This window comes from Zeus faber (assembly GCF_960531495.2).
Source record: "Zeus faber genome assembly, chromosome: 2".
Taxonomy (NCBI): Eukaryota; Metazoa; Chordata; class Actinopteri; order Zeiformes; family Zeidae; genus Zeus; species Zeus faber.
In genome coordinates, this window is record NC_137189.1 from 19,356,843 (window position 1) to 19,376,257 (window position 19,415).

The 19,415-nt window shown below is 39.0% G+C and overlaps 1 protein-coding gene across 1 annotated transcript in view; it reads left to right on the plus strand.

Moving 5' to 3' along the window:
* The window catches only part of rngtt (RNA guanylyltransferase and 5'-phosphatase), a 110,029-nt gene that overhangs the window by 24,982 nt on the left and 65,632 nt on the right, over nucleotides 1-19,415 (plus strand). Inside the window, exons 9-10 of the mRNA XM_080024024.1 lie at nucleotides 11,570-11,705; nucleotides 17,011-17,082. Of these exons, the coding sequence (XP_079880150.1) occupies nucleotides 11,570-11,705; nucleotides 17,011-17,082 (208 nt within the window). The remainder of the gene's footprint in view (nucleotides 1-11,569; nucleotides 11,706-17,010; nucleotides 17,083-19,415) is intronic.

Below are 19,415 nucleotides of genomic sequence, written 5' to 3' on the forward strand. Positions count from 1 at the left end.
TTTAATGGATTCAAAGCTCTGCCTATTTACATTTCGCCAATGCCCAACCATAATGAGGCTAATATACCGCCATTGTGGTTGCGTTGATTAGGATACTTAACCTTTAGAAATGTAGCGGGCACAGAGTATCTTATTAGTGCATCCTGTTCTACTCACCATTTGACATTTTGTGATAAAGAGCAGCAGTCAGCCATCAAGGTGTAATAGGGTTCATCATCAGAAGTCTCCAACGAACCCAACAGGAATGAATGGGGCCCAGTTTGTTTTTTAAGAATATATTTATTGGTTTTCAGTTTGCAAATCACATCAATTTATACATTCAACACCAATTACGTAAAACACAGCAAGCATTTTTCACCCTGTTCTCCCTCCCATCACCCCAACTGAGTACAGACATAAAAGAAAATAACAAAATAAATTTAGAGTTGAGTTGAGGTGTTTCTCAGACCAACGTACAAGATCATAATGCTACCCTACTGTCTCAGAGATTGTTCCTGCTGAAGCAGGTCACCAACATTAACATTATGCCTCTTGAAATACAGAAAAGGCTCCAGATATGCGTTATCTTTTCTATTGACATGTTTGACGGCATCAGGGCTCAACACTAACTTTTAAAAGTGGTTGCCTGTGAAAATATGGTTGCCATTATATTTTGAGTAATTAAGATACTATGCAGCTATATGCCGCTTAATAAGAAAATGTGACATGAAATAAGTCAATACAGACAAGAGCTCCTCTGGTCACACACTTAAGCTCTCTGTTTCTCTCTTACACCCACATGTATATGCTCACCACACAGACAATATAAATCTCAACAGTCCTTTTTGTCCTCTCATTGTTAACAATGGTAAATTCTAATTTGTATCTTTGTGTTTAAAAGTAGCTCTCCACCAGGTGAGATCTGAGCCATGCTCATTATTAATGAGCATTATGCTGTCTGTCTACAAAGACAAGAACTTGTTATTGTATTGTAACAGCTATATGTTGACAAATTTGACTTAATTGACTAGAAAACCTAATTTTCTGTATTTTTTTTCATTTTAGTTTAGTTTTGTAAGTAAACAATATCATTTTAGTTTCCTTTTTTATCTGTCTAGGTTAACTAAAATGTTTTTTCACACCTATTTTTAGTTTTTAAGATTAGTTTTAGTTAACTGTACAGGGATGCAAACACATGTATGGTGAAAAACTTCTGAAATATACTTATGGTGTTCGCTCTCAGTTTTCCAAGCCCGTGAATGCAGCATCGCTTCCTGCTTTGGAGCGCTTTCAATCGGAGACTGGAGCTGTGTCCGGCGTCTTAGTTCTAACAGAGAACGAGTCCACTAGTTACTCAATAGCCAATTGTGTCGTTCTCTCAGATGGATACAATTTTTTTTACAAATGCTAAAATGGGCAACCCCATTACCGCAGTTTTTTTATTTTTGGTTGCACGTTTTGCTGTCCCTATTTTTTATCTTAAAGTCGTTGCTAAAGGGGGCAACCAGAGACCACAGAATGGTTGACAATTGACTCAATCTGGTTGCTGAGGGCAACCGTTCCCATCGCGCCCTGGCCATTTCTTTGATCCATATTCTGATTCTTGGTCCATTAACATTTTTACAATTAAGTGCAGTTATATGTTTGCATTGTAATATGTACATGTTTTGTATGAATCTAAACCCTTTGCTTTGTAAGTGAGGGTTGATAGGATATGAACCCAGAATTTAAAGCTTAGGATCCAGTGGTAATTTCTTTGATAAAATTTGATCAGTCTTATTATAATATCTTAGCACAAATATTTAATTTTCACGCTTTCCCATATACAGTGGTAGAGTGTCCTTCTTGCCTCATTACGCTTGATAAAAGTCTCAGGAATGTTATCATTAAACTTATCTAATTTAATAGGAGTTATGTATGTACCATCAGCCGTTTACACTGTATATGTTTCAAGCTACTGTTGGCTGTCTGTCTCTGAGCCTCCTTACATGCCTCACTCCAGTATTCTAAATATATTTCGTCATCTCTATCTTCCTTCTATAATCTCAGGATTATGGAAGCATTCATCGGACCCAGACGCAAACAAAGATTAAATGAGTCCTTTATCATAACAATATCCTATGATTGTTACCTCTAAAAGGGAAGTGTCAGGTATGTCTAATGAATGATTTTGAGATGAGGATATAAAGCTCCTAAGTTGAAAATATTTAAAAAAATTATTCTTTGGAATGTCATATTTGGTTGATATTTCTAAGTACAGAACACAAGTGCTTTATCTTCACTTTACATATTTTGCACTTTCCTTAACCCCTTTTCAGCCCATATCCGAAATCCTGACTCACAGTTTCCTGGTTTAAAGTTAACATTAACCCCAAATAGGACTGAAGCGTGACCAGGAAGAAAGTGTGAAACTGAACCTTAATCATATGCAATACAAAAGGGTTGTCTGTATTTTGTTTTCGAGTATTTGCGATCTGTTGAGTACAAATACACATGTGATGGTAAGCTTGGCAGGACAATTTTTATACCCAGATATGTGAAATTATCAGTTTGGTTGAAAATAGAAGCATAAACCTGGCTATTTTTGAATGATTTTTAAGTATTTTGAATGATTCACTGGTACACTGGTGCAGGCTCTTCTGACAGCTGCCAGGTGTTATACAGAGTTATACTAGATAGTTGAGAGCGGTTACGGTCACTTGATATAAGCTCAGCTGTATGCGGAATCCCCACCCATGAGCATTGTGGTGGGTCTGTTGGGGTGGTAATATAATTTACCTCTGTACCCCATGGATAGGTTCTTATACTGGAATTGGGGTTTGAGGTCACATCTGCCAGTTGGTCCTGAGAATGGGCTATCTCGGACCCTGGGTTCTATGTCTGCCTTTGGGGGCTTGCATAGAAAACATCAGTTCTGACCCCGTGGCCTGCAGATTGCAGATTATCGTAGTTTGTTAACTGGAGTTTGCTTATTACACAAAATAGTTTTTAAATACTTTTTTTTAGTTTTCAAATTGCCTTTGCTTTAAAATTTCAGTCCAGTTGAAACAATTCAATTGTTCTGTTCTCTTTACGGTGTTCATTTAGTGTTGTTTCCTTGGAATAATTTATTTGTCCTTATTTTGTTATGAAATTACATCACATCAAATAATCCATGCAAATGAATTAACTACAATTAATTCCAATGAGCTGACAGCATAATGTTTAACTGAATTATCCATCTATCCCTAGACCAATTAAAACATCAATTTGAATGTCTTATATTGAACTATTTTTATCCAAATCATATAGATTATTATATAGATTACTGTAATATCTATTGATTCTAATGTTGTTATTCTTGACCAATTGGATTTGTGCAAATTTAAAACCACTGACAGGTGAAGTCAATAACATTGCTTGACGACTGGGTCAGAGCATCTCCAAAATGACAGGTATTGTGGGGTGTTCCCAGTATGCAGTGGTTAGTACCTACCAAAAGTGGTCCAAGGAAGGACAATCGGTGAACTGGCGACAGGGTCATGGGCTCATAAATGCATGTGGGGAACGAAGTCTAGTCCATCTGGTTTGATCCCACAGAAGAGCTACTGTAGCACAAATTTCTGAAAAATTTAATGCTGCTATGGTCTGGTCCTGGTCTGATGAATCACGTTTTCTTCTACATCATGTGGATGGCCGGGGTTAGGGTCCGATCCAATCGAGCATCTGTGAGATGGGCTGGAACAACAAGCCCAATCCATGGGGGAAGGCTTGCAACTTAATGGATCTGCTGCTAATGTCTTGGTGCCAGATACCACAGGACACCTTCAGTGGTCTTTTGGAGTCCATGCCTCAACGGCCACAATATTAGTGGTTATTAGTGGTGGTTTTAATGTTGTGGCTGATCGGTGTATATTTGCATGCAAGTATGGACTTGAGTAGTATGAGTGTGGCAGTATATTGAATAGTGCCATACTGTTTCCCATACACATTGCATGCTAAGCTCACCCAGTCGCTACTCACTCAGTAACTCAGGAACACACACAATCCCACACTTTGACTTTCAAGAGGTTTATTCGTCACATACATATACAGTACATACTTTCATACATATATGCAGTGAAATGTCAATGCAACGCACCCGGTGATTACACACTATGTCCTAGACTGAACACAGTAGCTACCTAAGAATTTCTACTTGACCAACTAACTGATTCCTAAAACGTAATGCAGTAAGTCGAATACTATAGAATAAAATCAAAATATATAGAATAAAAGAAAATAGAATATATAAAGGGAAAGGCTTATGTATATGGGATAGGCTAATTATGTATATACAGATATGTGCATTAAAGTGGCATGTGAATAAAGTGAGGTCGTGTTTGTGGGATAATACAGCACAGTATACAACAGCACGGCGCAGCAATACGGTAACACCGAACAACCCTGAACAGTGACACAGTATGTGGTACAGTATGCTACATACAGTACAGTAAGGTATTGGAGCCTATGTGTGTGGCTCAGTGAGCGCCCCTGGTGAGGTCAGCATTGACAGTTCTTATGGCTTGTGGGAAAAAACTGTCTCAGTCTCTCTGTTCTCGCTGTGTGACTGCGGAGGGGCTTGCCTGACCGCAGCAGCTGGAACAGTCCGTTGTTGGGGTGGTGAGGATCCTTCATGATCCTGCAGGCTCTGCTACTACACCTCCTGGTGTATAAGTCCTGCAGGGAGGGGAGTGTAGTTCCAGTGGTACGTTCAGCTGAACGCACCACCCTCTGCAGGGTCCGCCTGTCTTGAGCAGTACAGTTCCCAAACCAGGCAGTGATGTTGCCTGTCAGGATGCTCTCCACCGCTCCAGAGTAGAAGAACTTGAGGATCCTCACCAAGACCCGGAATTTCCTCAGCTGCCTGAGGTAGTAAAGACGCTGCCTCACCTTTCTCACCAGAGTGTCTGTTTGTAAAACAGGCTTACAGTGTGTACACTATGCCACTATGTAGTCTTTTTCAAGACTACATGTCACCTGTTAAAACCAGTTCCTCAACAATTGAAAACAGAAATTGAAAACAATATAAATAATTTACTAAGTTGGTTTGGTTGGTTGGCCTACCCTGACAGCTTTCTAACAGGCTAATCATCGGGACTCAATAGTTTTGGAATCTCCCTGCTCCTGCCTGTGGGTGGGGGGAAAAAAATATTTCCAGCCTAGTCCTCTAATATTCCATTCTGTGATACTCCATTGCTTTTCCCAATTTGCAAACAACCTGAATTTCACAGAAGTGAGCATAGATGATATATTATTTGCACTGTTGCATCTTCTCTAAAAGCTCACCAGGTATCAATTCAAGTATGAAGCAAAAAGGAATAACCTATTTACTCTTTTTTTTTTTTTTTTTTGTAGATTTAGCACACTAGAAGTTACATTTGTGAGAAATGAAGAATAATGAACTTTTCATTCATGTTTCATTGGCCGGTTCCAAGTCTAGTAATCACCTCCAACTGCTTGCCAAGGATTAGCTGGACAGAAAAAAAAAAAAGGCTCACCTAGCCTCTGGTGAACGTATGTTTTTTAAAGATAAACTCCTCCAAAGGTATTTATTATTATTCTTATTTTTTAATGCATAGTAACAGTCCAGTGTCCAGATAACCAGGAGTTTATATAATGCAAAATAAATTGTTTGAAAGGTCTTTGCCAGTTGGAATCTAGATTTATGTCAAATTATTTAGTTGGGGGGGATTTGTTGCTGCCTTGATTTTGCTTTGGCCCTGACTTTTGGTAGTGCTGGAATGCTTTTCGGAACATTTCCATCAACAACACTTTCTCCATGTTTTATGAATTTCAGCACAGAATTACATGCATGGTGCTGATTTTTTTGGTTCGGATTAAAATAAAAAGTAAAATTAAACAGGGTAAAATAAAATGCAATCTCAATGTGTTATTAAGAGGAACAGGGACGAGCAGCGGACGGAGATTGCGGCCGCAAATTACGCATAGAAACGGAGACCCGAACTTGACCTGATCTAGACTTGATCTAAGGTCTTCTATAGCCTTCTTTCTCTACTCTCCTCTCCTCCCTAGTGATAAGTGAAATCTCACTCCGCAGACTGATGCGACCCTGTTGCACGCGCACACGAAGCAGCCACTATCACTTTCGGTTTTGATAAGTAACATGCTTAGTATTTAAAAAATTAGAATTTTTTTATTTGTTGAACGTGGGCACTGACACACGTGAATTAACTAAATAGGTTTTATTAAAAAAAAAATTAAAAAGGAAGGTGGGGACGGTGGGCAAGTGATGTAACCGCTGTACAGTGGTACCTCAACTTACGACTGCATCTACTTACGACTAATCCAAGATACGAGTAGCGATAGTGGCGAAAATTTGTATCGACTTGCGACCGACTGCTCCAAGATACGACCGTGGACATTTGCAGTTGGTGCGTCGGCAGCCAGTCAGCAGTCAGTCAGCGGGCAACCTACATTGTGTGCGCACGTAGTTGGTGGCTTATCGATATTGTTTTCATATTTACTGTGTTTGTGCTGTGTATTTTGTTTATTTTCACCCTTCATGATTTCATAATTTATATGGGAAAAATTGCTTCGACATACGACTATTTTAACATACGACCATTCTTATAGAACTAATTACAGTCGTAAGTCGAGGTGGCACCGTCCATCCTAACACTGGTAACCGCAGCAACCCGTGCGTGCGTGTGTGTGTTTGTGTGCAGAGAATGGAATACATTTACAAGTTGATCACTCTGTAGGGGCAGGACTGGGTGATAGTGACAACTGCAATGGATGAGCACAATATTCTTGATAAGTTTCAGTCTGACTTCTGTCGGTTGCACTCAACAGAGACCGCTCTTCTTACCCCTGGGCCACACCAGAACGTCAGCAACACAGAAAGCGCCGCGTCATTTGATGATTGGTCATTTCTTCACCTGTTTCTGTATTTTCGGATTTTTTTTGTTTGTTTTTGTTGTCAGTTATTTGTGCTTCGATTATAAAACGAAGAAAACATACAATGGATATATTCTTGTACATTTAATAACACATATTAATTGCTTAATACCTAGCAATAGATACCAAAATCTATTGCTTGACAAGTCAGTTAAACTAGAGCCCACATGTAGTAAACTCCAAGCAGCAAGGAGACCATCCCGCTTCTGTGTTGCTGACAGGTACAGTATACCAGACATTAAGTTTATCAAACTAAATGATGTAGATGCTCTACATCTATTTTAAACCCCAAAACAATAGCTATGTTGTAAATTTTAAATAACTGCCTAAACGCTATGAAAAACTGAATGGCAAATAATTTCTTACAGCTAAATGCAGATAAAACAGCTAGCCTTATCTCTGCCCTTCCTAGTGGTAGTAACTTGTCAAATTTTTAACTCTTGTTTTTTCCAGCTGAGAAACATTGCAAAGCTCAGGCCCATTGTGTCTCAAGTGGAGTTGGAAATGTTAATTCATGCTTATATATCGTCCTGTCTTGAGTACTGCAACTCACTTTTCACTCCCTCAGAAAAACATCACTGGATCGTTTACAAGTAGTAAGCTCTTGACCAGGTCCTCCAAAAGGTCTCATGTGACACTGATTCTCATTGCTCTTCACTGGCTCCCCATAAAATTCAGAATCCAGTTTAAAGTTCTTGTCATCACCTATAGAGCTCTACATGCTCAGGCACCTGCCACATTAAAGATCCATTGCAGCCCAATGTCACCATCTGGCCTCTGAGGTCCTCTGATAAGAGTTTGCTGCTTGTTCCATGATCAAGACTTAAAACTAATTATATTTTCTTTCTGTTTTTATTGTTTTTTATGTATGTTTATGATTGTCTACCTCTGTGACGCACTTTGTGACATCCCTGCTCTTGAAAGGTGCTGTACAAATAAAGTTAGTTACTTCCTTACTTAAGAAAATCAATTATTACAATATTTCATCAATTAAAACTAATTGTATTTTAATTTGATTTTTGCCCACAAATATTTGAGGAACAATCATTAGTAACCAGTCTATGAAGTAGATACAATTGCATGACTTTATTGTAATGCAGCTTTAAAGACAACATTTTTACTGTATCCAGATATTACGCCTAATATATCTAGTCTCATATCACAATATTGATATTATAATGAAATATCGCCCAGCTCAAATTAGGAGTGCCATTCAAGGGTCATGGGTGCATCTTAGAGATGGGTCCGATCAAATATTTGTATCTGTTGCTGATAATGTTGACATTCACTCATCAGATATCAGAATAATGTTGACAACCACGTTCCGATCGAAATTCCATTCCATAGCTTGCACTGGACCATGAACTCAATGTTTTATTTTGCAAATTTAATGGTCTGCCTCCTCGACCATTCAACTCGGCAAATAATTTAGCTGTAAAGCACAATGTGTGACTAAGAACTGGCAGTTGGAGTTGCGCAAAATGTCACAGATTGAAGCAGCCATTCTTCTGTGTTTGTCCTCAAAATAAGACATGATTCCGACTTATATAATTCTGTATGTGCTGTCTTAAGATACTGGGAGTTATAGTTCTATTTTGTGCAGTGCCACACTGAAACAAATGACCGGATGAGGATTAAAAACTACACTGATACGTCCTTTACCTTGCCGGTTGTGTCTGCTTTAAAACCAAAATAATCCTACGTCAACGTTGCCGCCATGCTGGAACGGGCAAGGCTAGCCTATAAATAAAAAGAGGTAGCTGTGGTTTTTCTGGATAAAAAGCAATATAAGGTGTAGATTTCTCAACCGATTTCAATGAGTCGTTTTCATTATCGGGTTTAGGACTAACTACGTGGAGTAGGAAAAAAGTTAAAAAAAATAATAATAATTTCCTACCCACGATTGTTCCAATATGGTTGTGATGTTGACCTACGGTCCTACCCAAGGTCCAGATCCAGTTCTTGATCTTTTTACTTAACTTTATTTTTTTCAAATCTTTCCTTTGAGAACCTAAACCTGATTGTATGCGGAGGTAAAATGTGAAGTAGAGCTCAACCAATGCTAGATTTTTGGGTCTGGGGCTGATCCTGATTGAAAAGTTGTTTTTTTTCCTACTTCACAACCGTTCCAATAATGGTGGTGATGTTGACCTACGATCTCAAAGGTCCAGATCCAGTTCTTGATCTTTTTATTTTATTTTATTTTTTTCAAATCTTCCCTTTGAAAACCCACACCTGTTTGTATGTGAAGGTAAAATGTGAAGTAGAGATGTATTTTTTTTCCCCCGAGTTCCAGTGAATTTATCATCACTTCCAAAACAAATTCGTTTTCCAAATTTCCCATGAACACAGCACCGTTTCCTGCTTGGAATGCCGTGTCTGTGTCTAAAGATGAGTGTAAACAAACCAGGATGGATTTTCAGTATAATGTCTAGTCGGATTTCTACACTTATTTTGGTGAGTAACTTAAAAGTAGTGTAAAACAGACCCAGGCCAAACCAATATATCGGTCGGGCTCTAATATGAAGTATGTGAAGCCTACTTAACATAAAATTAAAATAAATTGCTTTGGAATACTTTTAAATGTTATGGATTTTTGTATATTTATTTGCTCTTATTTATTTGATATCTTCGTTACCATGGGTTTAAATTGTGACCCTGGAAAAAACATGTTTTGTGAAACCTCAAAATAAAAAATATGGATTGGCACTAATGGGACCAAGCCAACAGAAGGTGCACCTCAAAGCTGTCATTTCATTCTGTTATCCAGTTTCACCTGCTCAGCCTTGCTCCTCAGTTTCTCATTCTAGTTATATTACTCTCCCAGCTGTGGAGACTGCCTATTGTATTACTATTGAGATAATTGATACAGTTCTGATACCAAATTGTTTATTTGCTTTTGTTTTTTTGTAACACCCTGTTCGGTCTAATTGTTCTTATTTTGATATAGCTGGAAATTTCAAAAACAAAGACTCTCCCATTCATCTTTTTGAACTATCTTGATATTGCATTGTAGGACAGCAATCCCATTGAGCTTGTTATCCAATGTTTCATGTGTACTTGTCTTGCCTTTTCTGTGGTAGTGGTACACAGCAATTTTCTTTTATGGTTGTGGTTCCAGCAGGAGAATTCACAGTATGTTCTACTGCAGTACCTCTTCCCGATATTGGTAACACATAAATATTACCTATGCTTCCCATGAAGCAGTATAGCGTGGAGAAGAAGTTACTGGTTCTGGAAGTAGTTTTTAATACAGATTTGGCCATTGAGGGATTTACTTGACATGCCAACTGCAATATTATGATACACAGTATAATTTAGAGCTTTTGGATAATGCAATGGTTCTGAAGGTTTTTCTGTCACCTCAGTATCTCATATAGCACAAAGTTATTCACTACCCATATGCCTCCCCAGCTGTAGCTCTGGAAAACGCACAAAGAGGGCATTGGTAGGATCTTTGGTATCTGGTCTTTGACTAGCATTGCCACCTATCTATGATAATTCTTATATTTATATAATGAGTGTTACTATTGCAGCAGTGATTTTTCCATTTCCTCAATCAACATTCATTTGTCACTATTTGTCTTTTAGAGAACAATGTAACTGTTTTAGTAATGACTCTATGAATTCCTGTTGTTGTTGTGTTTACTACTTGAAAAGCCTTTTGGATTCAGTCTAATTTGCAGCCAATAAAATAATTCACCATCTTTCTGTTTTATATTGCTAAATGCAGACAAAATATGAAGTGCTTTGTTCTCCACTCTTGGTTTAGTGCAGATTTAGGTGTGATTACTCAGTTATACTTTGTAAAGAAACTGATAATCAAAAATACGAGGTGGTGTTCTTTGTTCAGATAAATAAAGCTGACATGAAAAATCTTCCCAAATAATCCAACATCACTGGAATTGCACCAGTCAGCCACAACATTAAAACCACTGACAGGTGAAGTGAATAACATTGATAATCTCGTTTGATGGCACCTGTCAAGGGGCGGGATATACATGTATTAGGCAGCAAGTGAACAGTCAGTTCTTGAAGTTGATGTGTTGGAAGCAGGAAGAATGGGCAAGCGTCAGGATCTGAGCGACTTTGACAAGGGCCAAATTGTGATGGCTAGACAACTGAGTCAAAGTATCTCCAAAAGGGCAGGTCTTGTTGGGCGTTCCTGGTATGCAGTGGTTAGTACCTACCAAAAGTGGTCCAAGGAAGGGCAACCTGTAAACCGGCGACAGGGTCATCGGCGCCCAAAGCTCATTGATGCGTGTGGAGGGGAAAGGCTCGCCTGTCTGGTCCGATCCTACAGAAGAGCTACTGTAGCACAAATCGCTGAAAAAGTTAATGCTGGCTATGATAGAGGAGTCCATGCCTCGACGGGTCAGAGCTGTCTGGCGGCATGAGGAGGACCTACACAATATTAGGCAGATGGCTTTAATGTTGTGGCTGATCGGCATATAAGTCTCAGCAAATTAGGTAAATAATGCAAAGGCATATTTTTTCAATTTTTTTTTAAATATACTGTATATTAAACAAAAAGTTGTTGGTTCACTATTTTCTTTTCCCAAGTTGTATTGCATGGTAAATTTGAGCCAGCACAAACACAAGTAGCAGAATGCTAATCGTAACTGTTATTTTGTGCTGCTTTCCCTGACAGATACATGATGCTAATCAACGGAAAGAATGAAGTGTACATGATTGACAGAGACAACACCGTCTTCCACATAGCCAACCTTGAGTTCCCTTTCCGCAAGGACCCACGCATCCACTTAGCCAACACTTTACTCGATGGGGTGAGTTCTCTTGGTTTTCATTATCCCCCGATTGCTTTGTGAATGCATCTGACTTGCTTCCTGCTTAAGGAAACCCAAAGGCTTAATTTGTTCTAAATTGTGTGGAAAATGTGTTTTTATTTTTTTTAATTTTATGCCTACATTTGTTAATCGCTTATGTAATGAAAATCCTTACAATCAAACTCTTCAATACTCATCACATACTCATCAAACTTTCTCATCACACGGTGGAAGGTGAAAGTCTCAAAAGACAGTTCTGCTGTCATGCATGTATGTTTTAAACTTTTGAAATTTATTTAAATAATTCAATACTTTTTTTCAAGTTAAAGCAATTCTGTTTGAAGACATTGGTTATATGTACTATAAACTAGTGTTGACTGGCTGTCAAATGCTCATCAATTCTAGAGGCTTGTTTGTCAGTCTGTACATTTCATGCCAGTCGGTAACAAGAGCCCCCTGTCAGTCTTCTGTAGGTTATCAAATTGAAGAGGATAGCTCTTGGAAGTTTCACTTGACACTAGGGAAAAAAGATCTCTCCTATTGAAGTCAGCAACGATGACTAGGCGAGGCTTCACGAGCTCGCCAATACAATACATTCTTAAACCTAAATGTTACTACACAATCTATGCCCTGCAGTGAAACCAAAGCAGGTGGATTTTATGACCACCAGGCAGCTGTGATGCTTCAAGCTATTGATTTGCATGTGTGGTGCATGTGAAGTGTGTTTTTCTGTTTGTGTTTCTGTTTTTCTGCATTTGATGTATTTTCATATGAAGCACATAGAGTTCAAGTTCAAGTTCAAGAGATTATTTGTCACATACATATTGCTTGTCTATGAAATGTGCAATATAAATGGGGAACCAGACACTGTCCTCATTTCTGGAATTGGACCTCTCCTCCCTTCTTTACATTGACCACGGCCTCACTTCTCCGCTGTTGAACCTTTACTCGATGGCAGTTGCCAACACACATACGCATGCTGAAAAACCCTGGCTTCTCTTAAAGACACTTTACTGGGTCCCTCCGTCTAACAGCAGAACTCGCAAAAGGAATACTGATGGCATGTTTTGTTTCCTTTATTTATTTACACATATATTTTTTTAAAGTTGCAATATATAATTTGTAACGGAATGTGAAGGAGAATTGCCTAATAACATTGGCACTCTCCAGGCAGCACATTACAGGAAGTAATTACATTGATGTAGAATATTATTAGATTATCTATCAATAAGATTAGACATGGTAAAAAACTGAGGCATAGGATAGCATAGCACTTGAAAACGATGCATCCCATACACCAATCCATTACACAAGTATAATGAATCAGTCATACTCATAAGACACGCACACACACATCAAAAATACTTATTCATAATACATGCAAGTATACCCAAACACTGTTATTAACAGAGTAAGCTTATACACTCATGTGATCAAGGTTTAAGGCTTAAGGTTTTCATTAGACAAGAAATATAAAGAAGAATAAACACACAAATAATGGCAAGGAAAAAAAAGCCATATTCATAAAAGTCATTCGGACTTGTATGGCAAGAAAATATTGGTTGGACCCAGCTTATATAGGCAGCCCATATGGAAAATATTGGTTGGTTAGGAGAAGTGATTTGAACTGCTGCGATAACAAATTCAAAAAGTGTAATGGCAGAGAATTCCATATTCGGACCCTCGGTAGAATACACTAAACTGAGATTGAGAAGTACAGGAATTGTGGGGGGGGGGTTCGAAGGAGACAAGAGCTACATGTGGTGCAATTATGGAATTGATAATTGTATGCAAATATGTCATGAAAACAAGGGAGGGTTCCTTTCAAGGAATTATGAACAAATAAACAAGCACTTTTGATATAGCGGGCAGCATTGAGATGGGTCTATAAAGTTTGAAGACGGCTGGGTCATCATATTTCCTTTTCCAATGAGATATTGAAAATGTGAGAGAGGTTTCACAATGTACTTATGAATGGATATCTGTAGTTTACTGTCACTGTTATCATAGAAGAATGTTTTAGATTAATTTAGATCTCGCGGATCTCATCTTCTGCAACCGATAAGAAATGAAAGTTATCATTGATTGGAGAATTCATAAACTGAAGAGGATTATGGTTGTTGATGGAATCTTGGAGGCCAGAGTTGGACCGACTCACATCGATGGAGCTGAAGTGGAGAGTCAGTTCATTGTCAATCACCCAGTCTAATGTACATATTCATAGGCACACCTCCACTTATTATTACACTATTTAATATTCCTATTCTTATTGTCCAGTCATACTCTCCCTCTGTCCACAACCATCAGGATACATATTATACAATATATTCCCCATTTTTACATTCCCTTGTACTCCTGCTAGTGTTTTATATAAAAATGCTATTATTATTATTCTGTATGTATTTTTTTGCTATACTTGTCATGTTTTTCTAGTTTTGCCCTCATTTGCTCTTTTTAACAGTTTTTCTACGTAGTTGTTGCTTGCCTTATCACAAGAATTTGACTGCTCAGAATGACCCTATGTTATACTGTGCATTTGATAATATAACTCTTTGACTTTGATCGTTTTTTGGCAGGCTGCGAAAATTGATGTGTAGAAGGGAAAAGGCATTCTTCATTTTTGAAGCTCAACAGAGGATTTAAATTCGTCCTCACGGTAGAAATAAGATATTCTGAAAGACATTTGTTTCAGCTGAGCAAAACAGTTTGTGTCAGGGTCATTAATATATAAAATGTTTGATGTTGTAGAGTCCCGAGTTTCACTGTCTGGTTGTTGAAAAGTATTGGAAAAGTAGTCCATCAAAGGTCCATTTTCTTGATCATAATGTATGGTTCAGTGTTTGCGGGTAATAAGCCAATGAGACTAATATACGGAAATTTTGGTAAAAGATTTCAGAATCTTTAAAACTATCCCAACTATCTTTAAAAACAAGATAAATTGCATTTAGTGGCACGGTGACGCAGTGCATTGCACTGCTGCCTCACAGCAAGAAGGTCCTGGGTTTGATTCCCGCCTGGGGCACTCCAGGCGGGTTACTTCCCAAATAGGAGCCTTTCTATGTGGAGTTTGCATGTTCTCCCCGTGCTCACATGGGGTTTCCTCCACTTAACGTCAGTAAGGACCCCCACCAAAAACATGCACACATCATCGTCTGACCAGCGATGGACACTCATCACCAGGTCCCCGGGCGCGTCCACGAATGCTGCCCACTGCTCCTGGCTGTGTCCCCGGAGGAAGGACAAGCCAAGGATGGGTTAATGCAAATATTTTTATTGGTGTCTCACTGGTGCAGACCATCCACGTCCCAGTATTCAGTGGCAGTAGGTGCACAAGACATGAGCCATTATTATTCTCTTCTAGCTGCAAACACGGGCACATCGTGGCACATGTTTGCCTCTCCATCAGAGATTTGATTAGGTGTTTGGTAATGCTTTATGCGCTGTGTTCCATTTTGGGAGATTTGTCACTCTAGTCCTCCTCCCATTCACGTGTTAATGTTTTTGCCCTTCAGAGTTTAGCAATGTTATGCAAAGTAGGTTCCGCATATGTTTCTTCCGGGCTTAGGGGATGCTGATTGATTTTAAGAATATAGTTTCCCTGCTCAGGCAGCCTGTGTAATGGCAATACATTCGTGTACCTTTGAAAGCTGTGTAGATGCGTGCATGTTTAGATAGCTGCAGGGGCTGTTTTGACTCCTGTTTGTTCTTTCTCTGATGCTCCTGGTGCGCTGTTGATAAGAGCTTGTGTTTAGCTGTTATCCTTGAGCCCTGTATAAAAGCTAGGATTTGGTATTGTTAGTATTACAGATACCAATGCCTTTCTGATTCTTCCTATCGATCCCATTTTCTTTAGATATTACCTTATAAATTCCTATTGTAGCAAAGGTCAGGGGGTAATAAAATGCATCAAATATTAACAAAAAAAACCAATTGTGCCACTTTTGCTTGAAATATTATTTACGGTAAGAGTTCCATTTTGATAAAAGGTTCCGGATTTGTGAAGTGTATACAACACACAAGACCCCCAACATCAAACGAGGCCTTTAGCTGCGACCAACATCACAACAAAAGTCTTGCCAAGCTAATTGATAAGCATCCAGTTGCTCAGCATCTGTAGTATCGTGGCTTAATGGAAAAGCCCAGCAGTGCACTCTGATAGCGTCCATGCATGGTCTATAGGAACCAACTTTTTTTTTTCCAAGTATTCATTTTAAGTATTGCTGTCTAGTGAGATCACTGGAAACCACACTGCCAATATCTTTTAGGTATATTAAATTAAGATTGTATTTCACATTGTTCAATTATTGTATGCTCCCTGGTTTCCTGTCTCTGCAGTAGGTCAATAAATAAATAAGGCCGTGTCCCTTTGGCTTGACGTCCTTTATTTTGGTCAGCTAATGGAAAAGAAAAATCTACTGCAGCATTGCTGAGGTGATAAACAGAAACAAAAGAGGCGACGGCTATAATAAAAATAAAAGATTTAGCAACCATACAAGAAAAAGGCTTGTTGGAAAAACCCTTTTGCTTGGTTTCACCAATTGTCTGTCAGGCATTGGGGACATACCTTACATGGTGTCGGAAGTATGGGGCTACAATTCAAATGAATCACTAGAGTTCCAGCCATCCATGTTGGGCTAATTTGTGGGCAAAGTTTAAGAGTCCTGCTATTCAATCCTATAGAGGAATGCAGTCGGTATGGACAACGGCCATGTTTCCTCCTGCTTATTTGCTAGTACTGTAGAAGAGCACAATGAGCAGGATGAAGAGAGTCCAGTCCAGTCTCAATCTTAATGGTTCAATAGGTAGTGTCTCTGCTTCCCCTCCCCCTAAGCAGCACGCTTGCATAACAGTTCTTCAGAAGGTACAAAAAACACAAGACCCAATCATGTGGTAGTTGAAGCCATCAGCAGCATCTGTTGTACCTGATTTTCAGCTCTGGGGAGTCTTGCATAATTGATGCATCTGTGCTATTTCTGCTGGCTGTCCTTCTTCCCCTGAACCCCTCCCCACCCCTGCCCTACCTCTCCTTGGTGCCGCAGGCATCTTTCCACTTTGAAGGAGCAGATCCCTGGAGGGCATTCAACTCTTACAGTCTCCCTGCCAACTCCCATCCTGTATAACACTCTCAAAAAGGGAAAGTTGTGAGCATGCCATGATGGAAAAAGGCCCTTAGGTTGATTTTTATTTATTTATTTATTTTTTGCTTGAATCTATGCATAGTGTCCGTCATTATCTTTTATGACATGTAGCTTCTTTATTATTTTTGAATAAAATCTTTTTACCATTTCTTGCTCTTCTCCAACAGGAGATGATTATCGACAAGGTGAACGGACACCCCGTCCCCCGCTACCTGATCTACGACATAATCAAATTTAACGTGAGTAGGATGGTCAGACATACGCTGTGCTGTGTGCCTCTGCTTTGACCCGATACTCTTCAACACCCAGTCCGTCACACCAGCCTTTCACACATTATTTAAGTCTTCTCACCCTCACCATTAACACATCAAACTGCTTCATTGCTACCCTCTAGAAAGCCTGCTCTGCCCACTCCTCTCTTCTGTACTGGTCTTGTGATCTCTGCAGCACAGATTACCCAAATAAAATATATATGGATCTTAAACATCAGAAAAATCTCACATTTGATTGGACTTTGCATATTTATCCGTTCATTTATTTAGACAATAGACAGCACAATGTTATGGATTTGCTGCAATAGGGTTTAGATTTTATGCAAACTTTTGAGTTTTCTGCAGCCTCACTGTATTCAAAGTAAAAATATTGTAAACCCTTGTGAGGGCAGTCATTTCCCAAAAGCATTTCATTTTGAAAAATGTGTCACTGAATCGCTAATTATGCATTTAGTAATTATGTCCCACTCACAATATTCCCTTTTCATCTATTTAGCTAGGTTGTTTTTTATTAATGAATGCTTATTAATTGTTTTTTAATGAATTTAAGGGCAGTTTGCTGATATCAATGCGTACACAAGAACTGACTCAAAAATAATCCACAACAGCTTTGTAAGAAAGGCATGGTCAGCAGACAAGCCCAGAGAGGAATGAGACTTTAGTCTGCCCTCAGGAAGCCTAATGTGTTGTTAAAAAAAACTTGAGGTCTACCTAGGGGAGGGATGGGGGAAGGATTGGTTTGCTGGCAAGGCAATTATACTTGTCTATCGCCTCCTTCCATCATCACCCACAGGATCACACGGGAAAGTTTGCTCAATAAAGGCCCCGGCAGTGATGCGAGTGTCGCTGTGAAACAGTGTAGAGGTCGGCGGCTCCATAGGGCTCTCCCAAGCCGCTTGCTAAGGCACTCCTGTATCGATCCCAGCCAAGCATTATTGGCCTTGTCCATTATCTGTGGCCGACTGCTACAGAGGCCTCGTCCTGAGACTCAGTTTGGAAACGCTACAGTGTCTTAAAAATATTGTCTGAAAGACTCAATGCTCAATCACGTGCAAGTAAAATGTGAACTGTATTACAGAGCTTCTATCTTGAAAACTTTGAATGGTTTTACCCCTTTTGTATAGTTTTACTCACTTCTATAGATAATGTCAATAATAAATGGGTTTTATAAAGAGCGCCGCTCACATTGCTAAGTACAATTTATATTCCTAGTCATCCTGCAGATTACTATCTTGGTGAGCTTTGCGTGTGTATCTCTCCACACATGAAATTGGTTGACCCGGAGTATCACCTTGAGACTGGGAGTGAATCCTCTATTTCTGCTATAGCTGTGGGATATTAAACAGTTATTTTTGTCTTCAAGGAAAAGTTTACTGTTTGCTGTCAACTTGTAGCAAGAGCTTGTCAGTCACTGTCAACTTCCAACTATATACTATATACTTTATACTGTATATAATAATGTACTCTGCTGTGACGGAAATGCAGTTATTCTCATAGAAATTTCTTGGCTTGGAATTAAATAATGAGTATTGAGTTCAAGCTGATTAATCATCACATTCAGTCAGTAGGTACAATTTTATATTGTATTGTCTTCCTATCAACAAATTGCAGAATCATATATATATATTTTTTTGTCAACATATTGATCTGTTGAGGTATGGATGTATTCTGCCGTGTTAAATCTTACATAAGCACATGCACTTCTGCTTGAAAAGTCAGATGGCAGTTACAGTCTGCGACAAGGCAGGGACATTCCTTCCTAAGAATAGCGCTTGGACCGCGTTATCCCAAAGACGTACCAGCAGCAGCATCTTGCTGATGGCTGTGTGTACTGGAGCTCCCCTGCAGTCGCATCGAAGCGTGGGAGAGAGAATCCTTCTGTACCAGCACTCATCTTCTGTCTGAGGTTTACTAATGGCTTTTGACAATCATAGCCTTTGCACTGCTGTTAAAATAAACAGCATTATTATAATTTGTTATATTGGTAGACTAAGATGAAGCCCCGGTATGGTTACATTATGTCATCTAGCAGACGCTTGTGTCCAAAGCAACTTACAATGAGAATGTTTTGTCACGGTATCAAACCACTTAATATCACAGTCACAGCCAGCTAAACCTTCTCGGAAAAAGCACTCATAGAGTTAGAGATCATCGTGAGATAGACAGGTCAGTGCAAGTAGGTCCAGGTATAGTCTGACCAGTACATATTCACTAGGTAGTACTTTTTTGAAGCAGAGTTTTCTTTATACTCCAAATATATTCCTGGCCTTGGTTGGTTTTTACATTACATTTAGCAGACG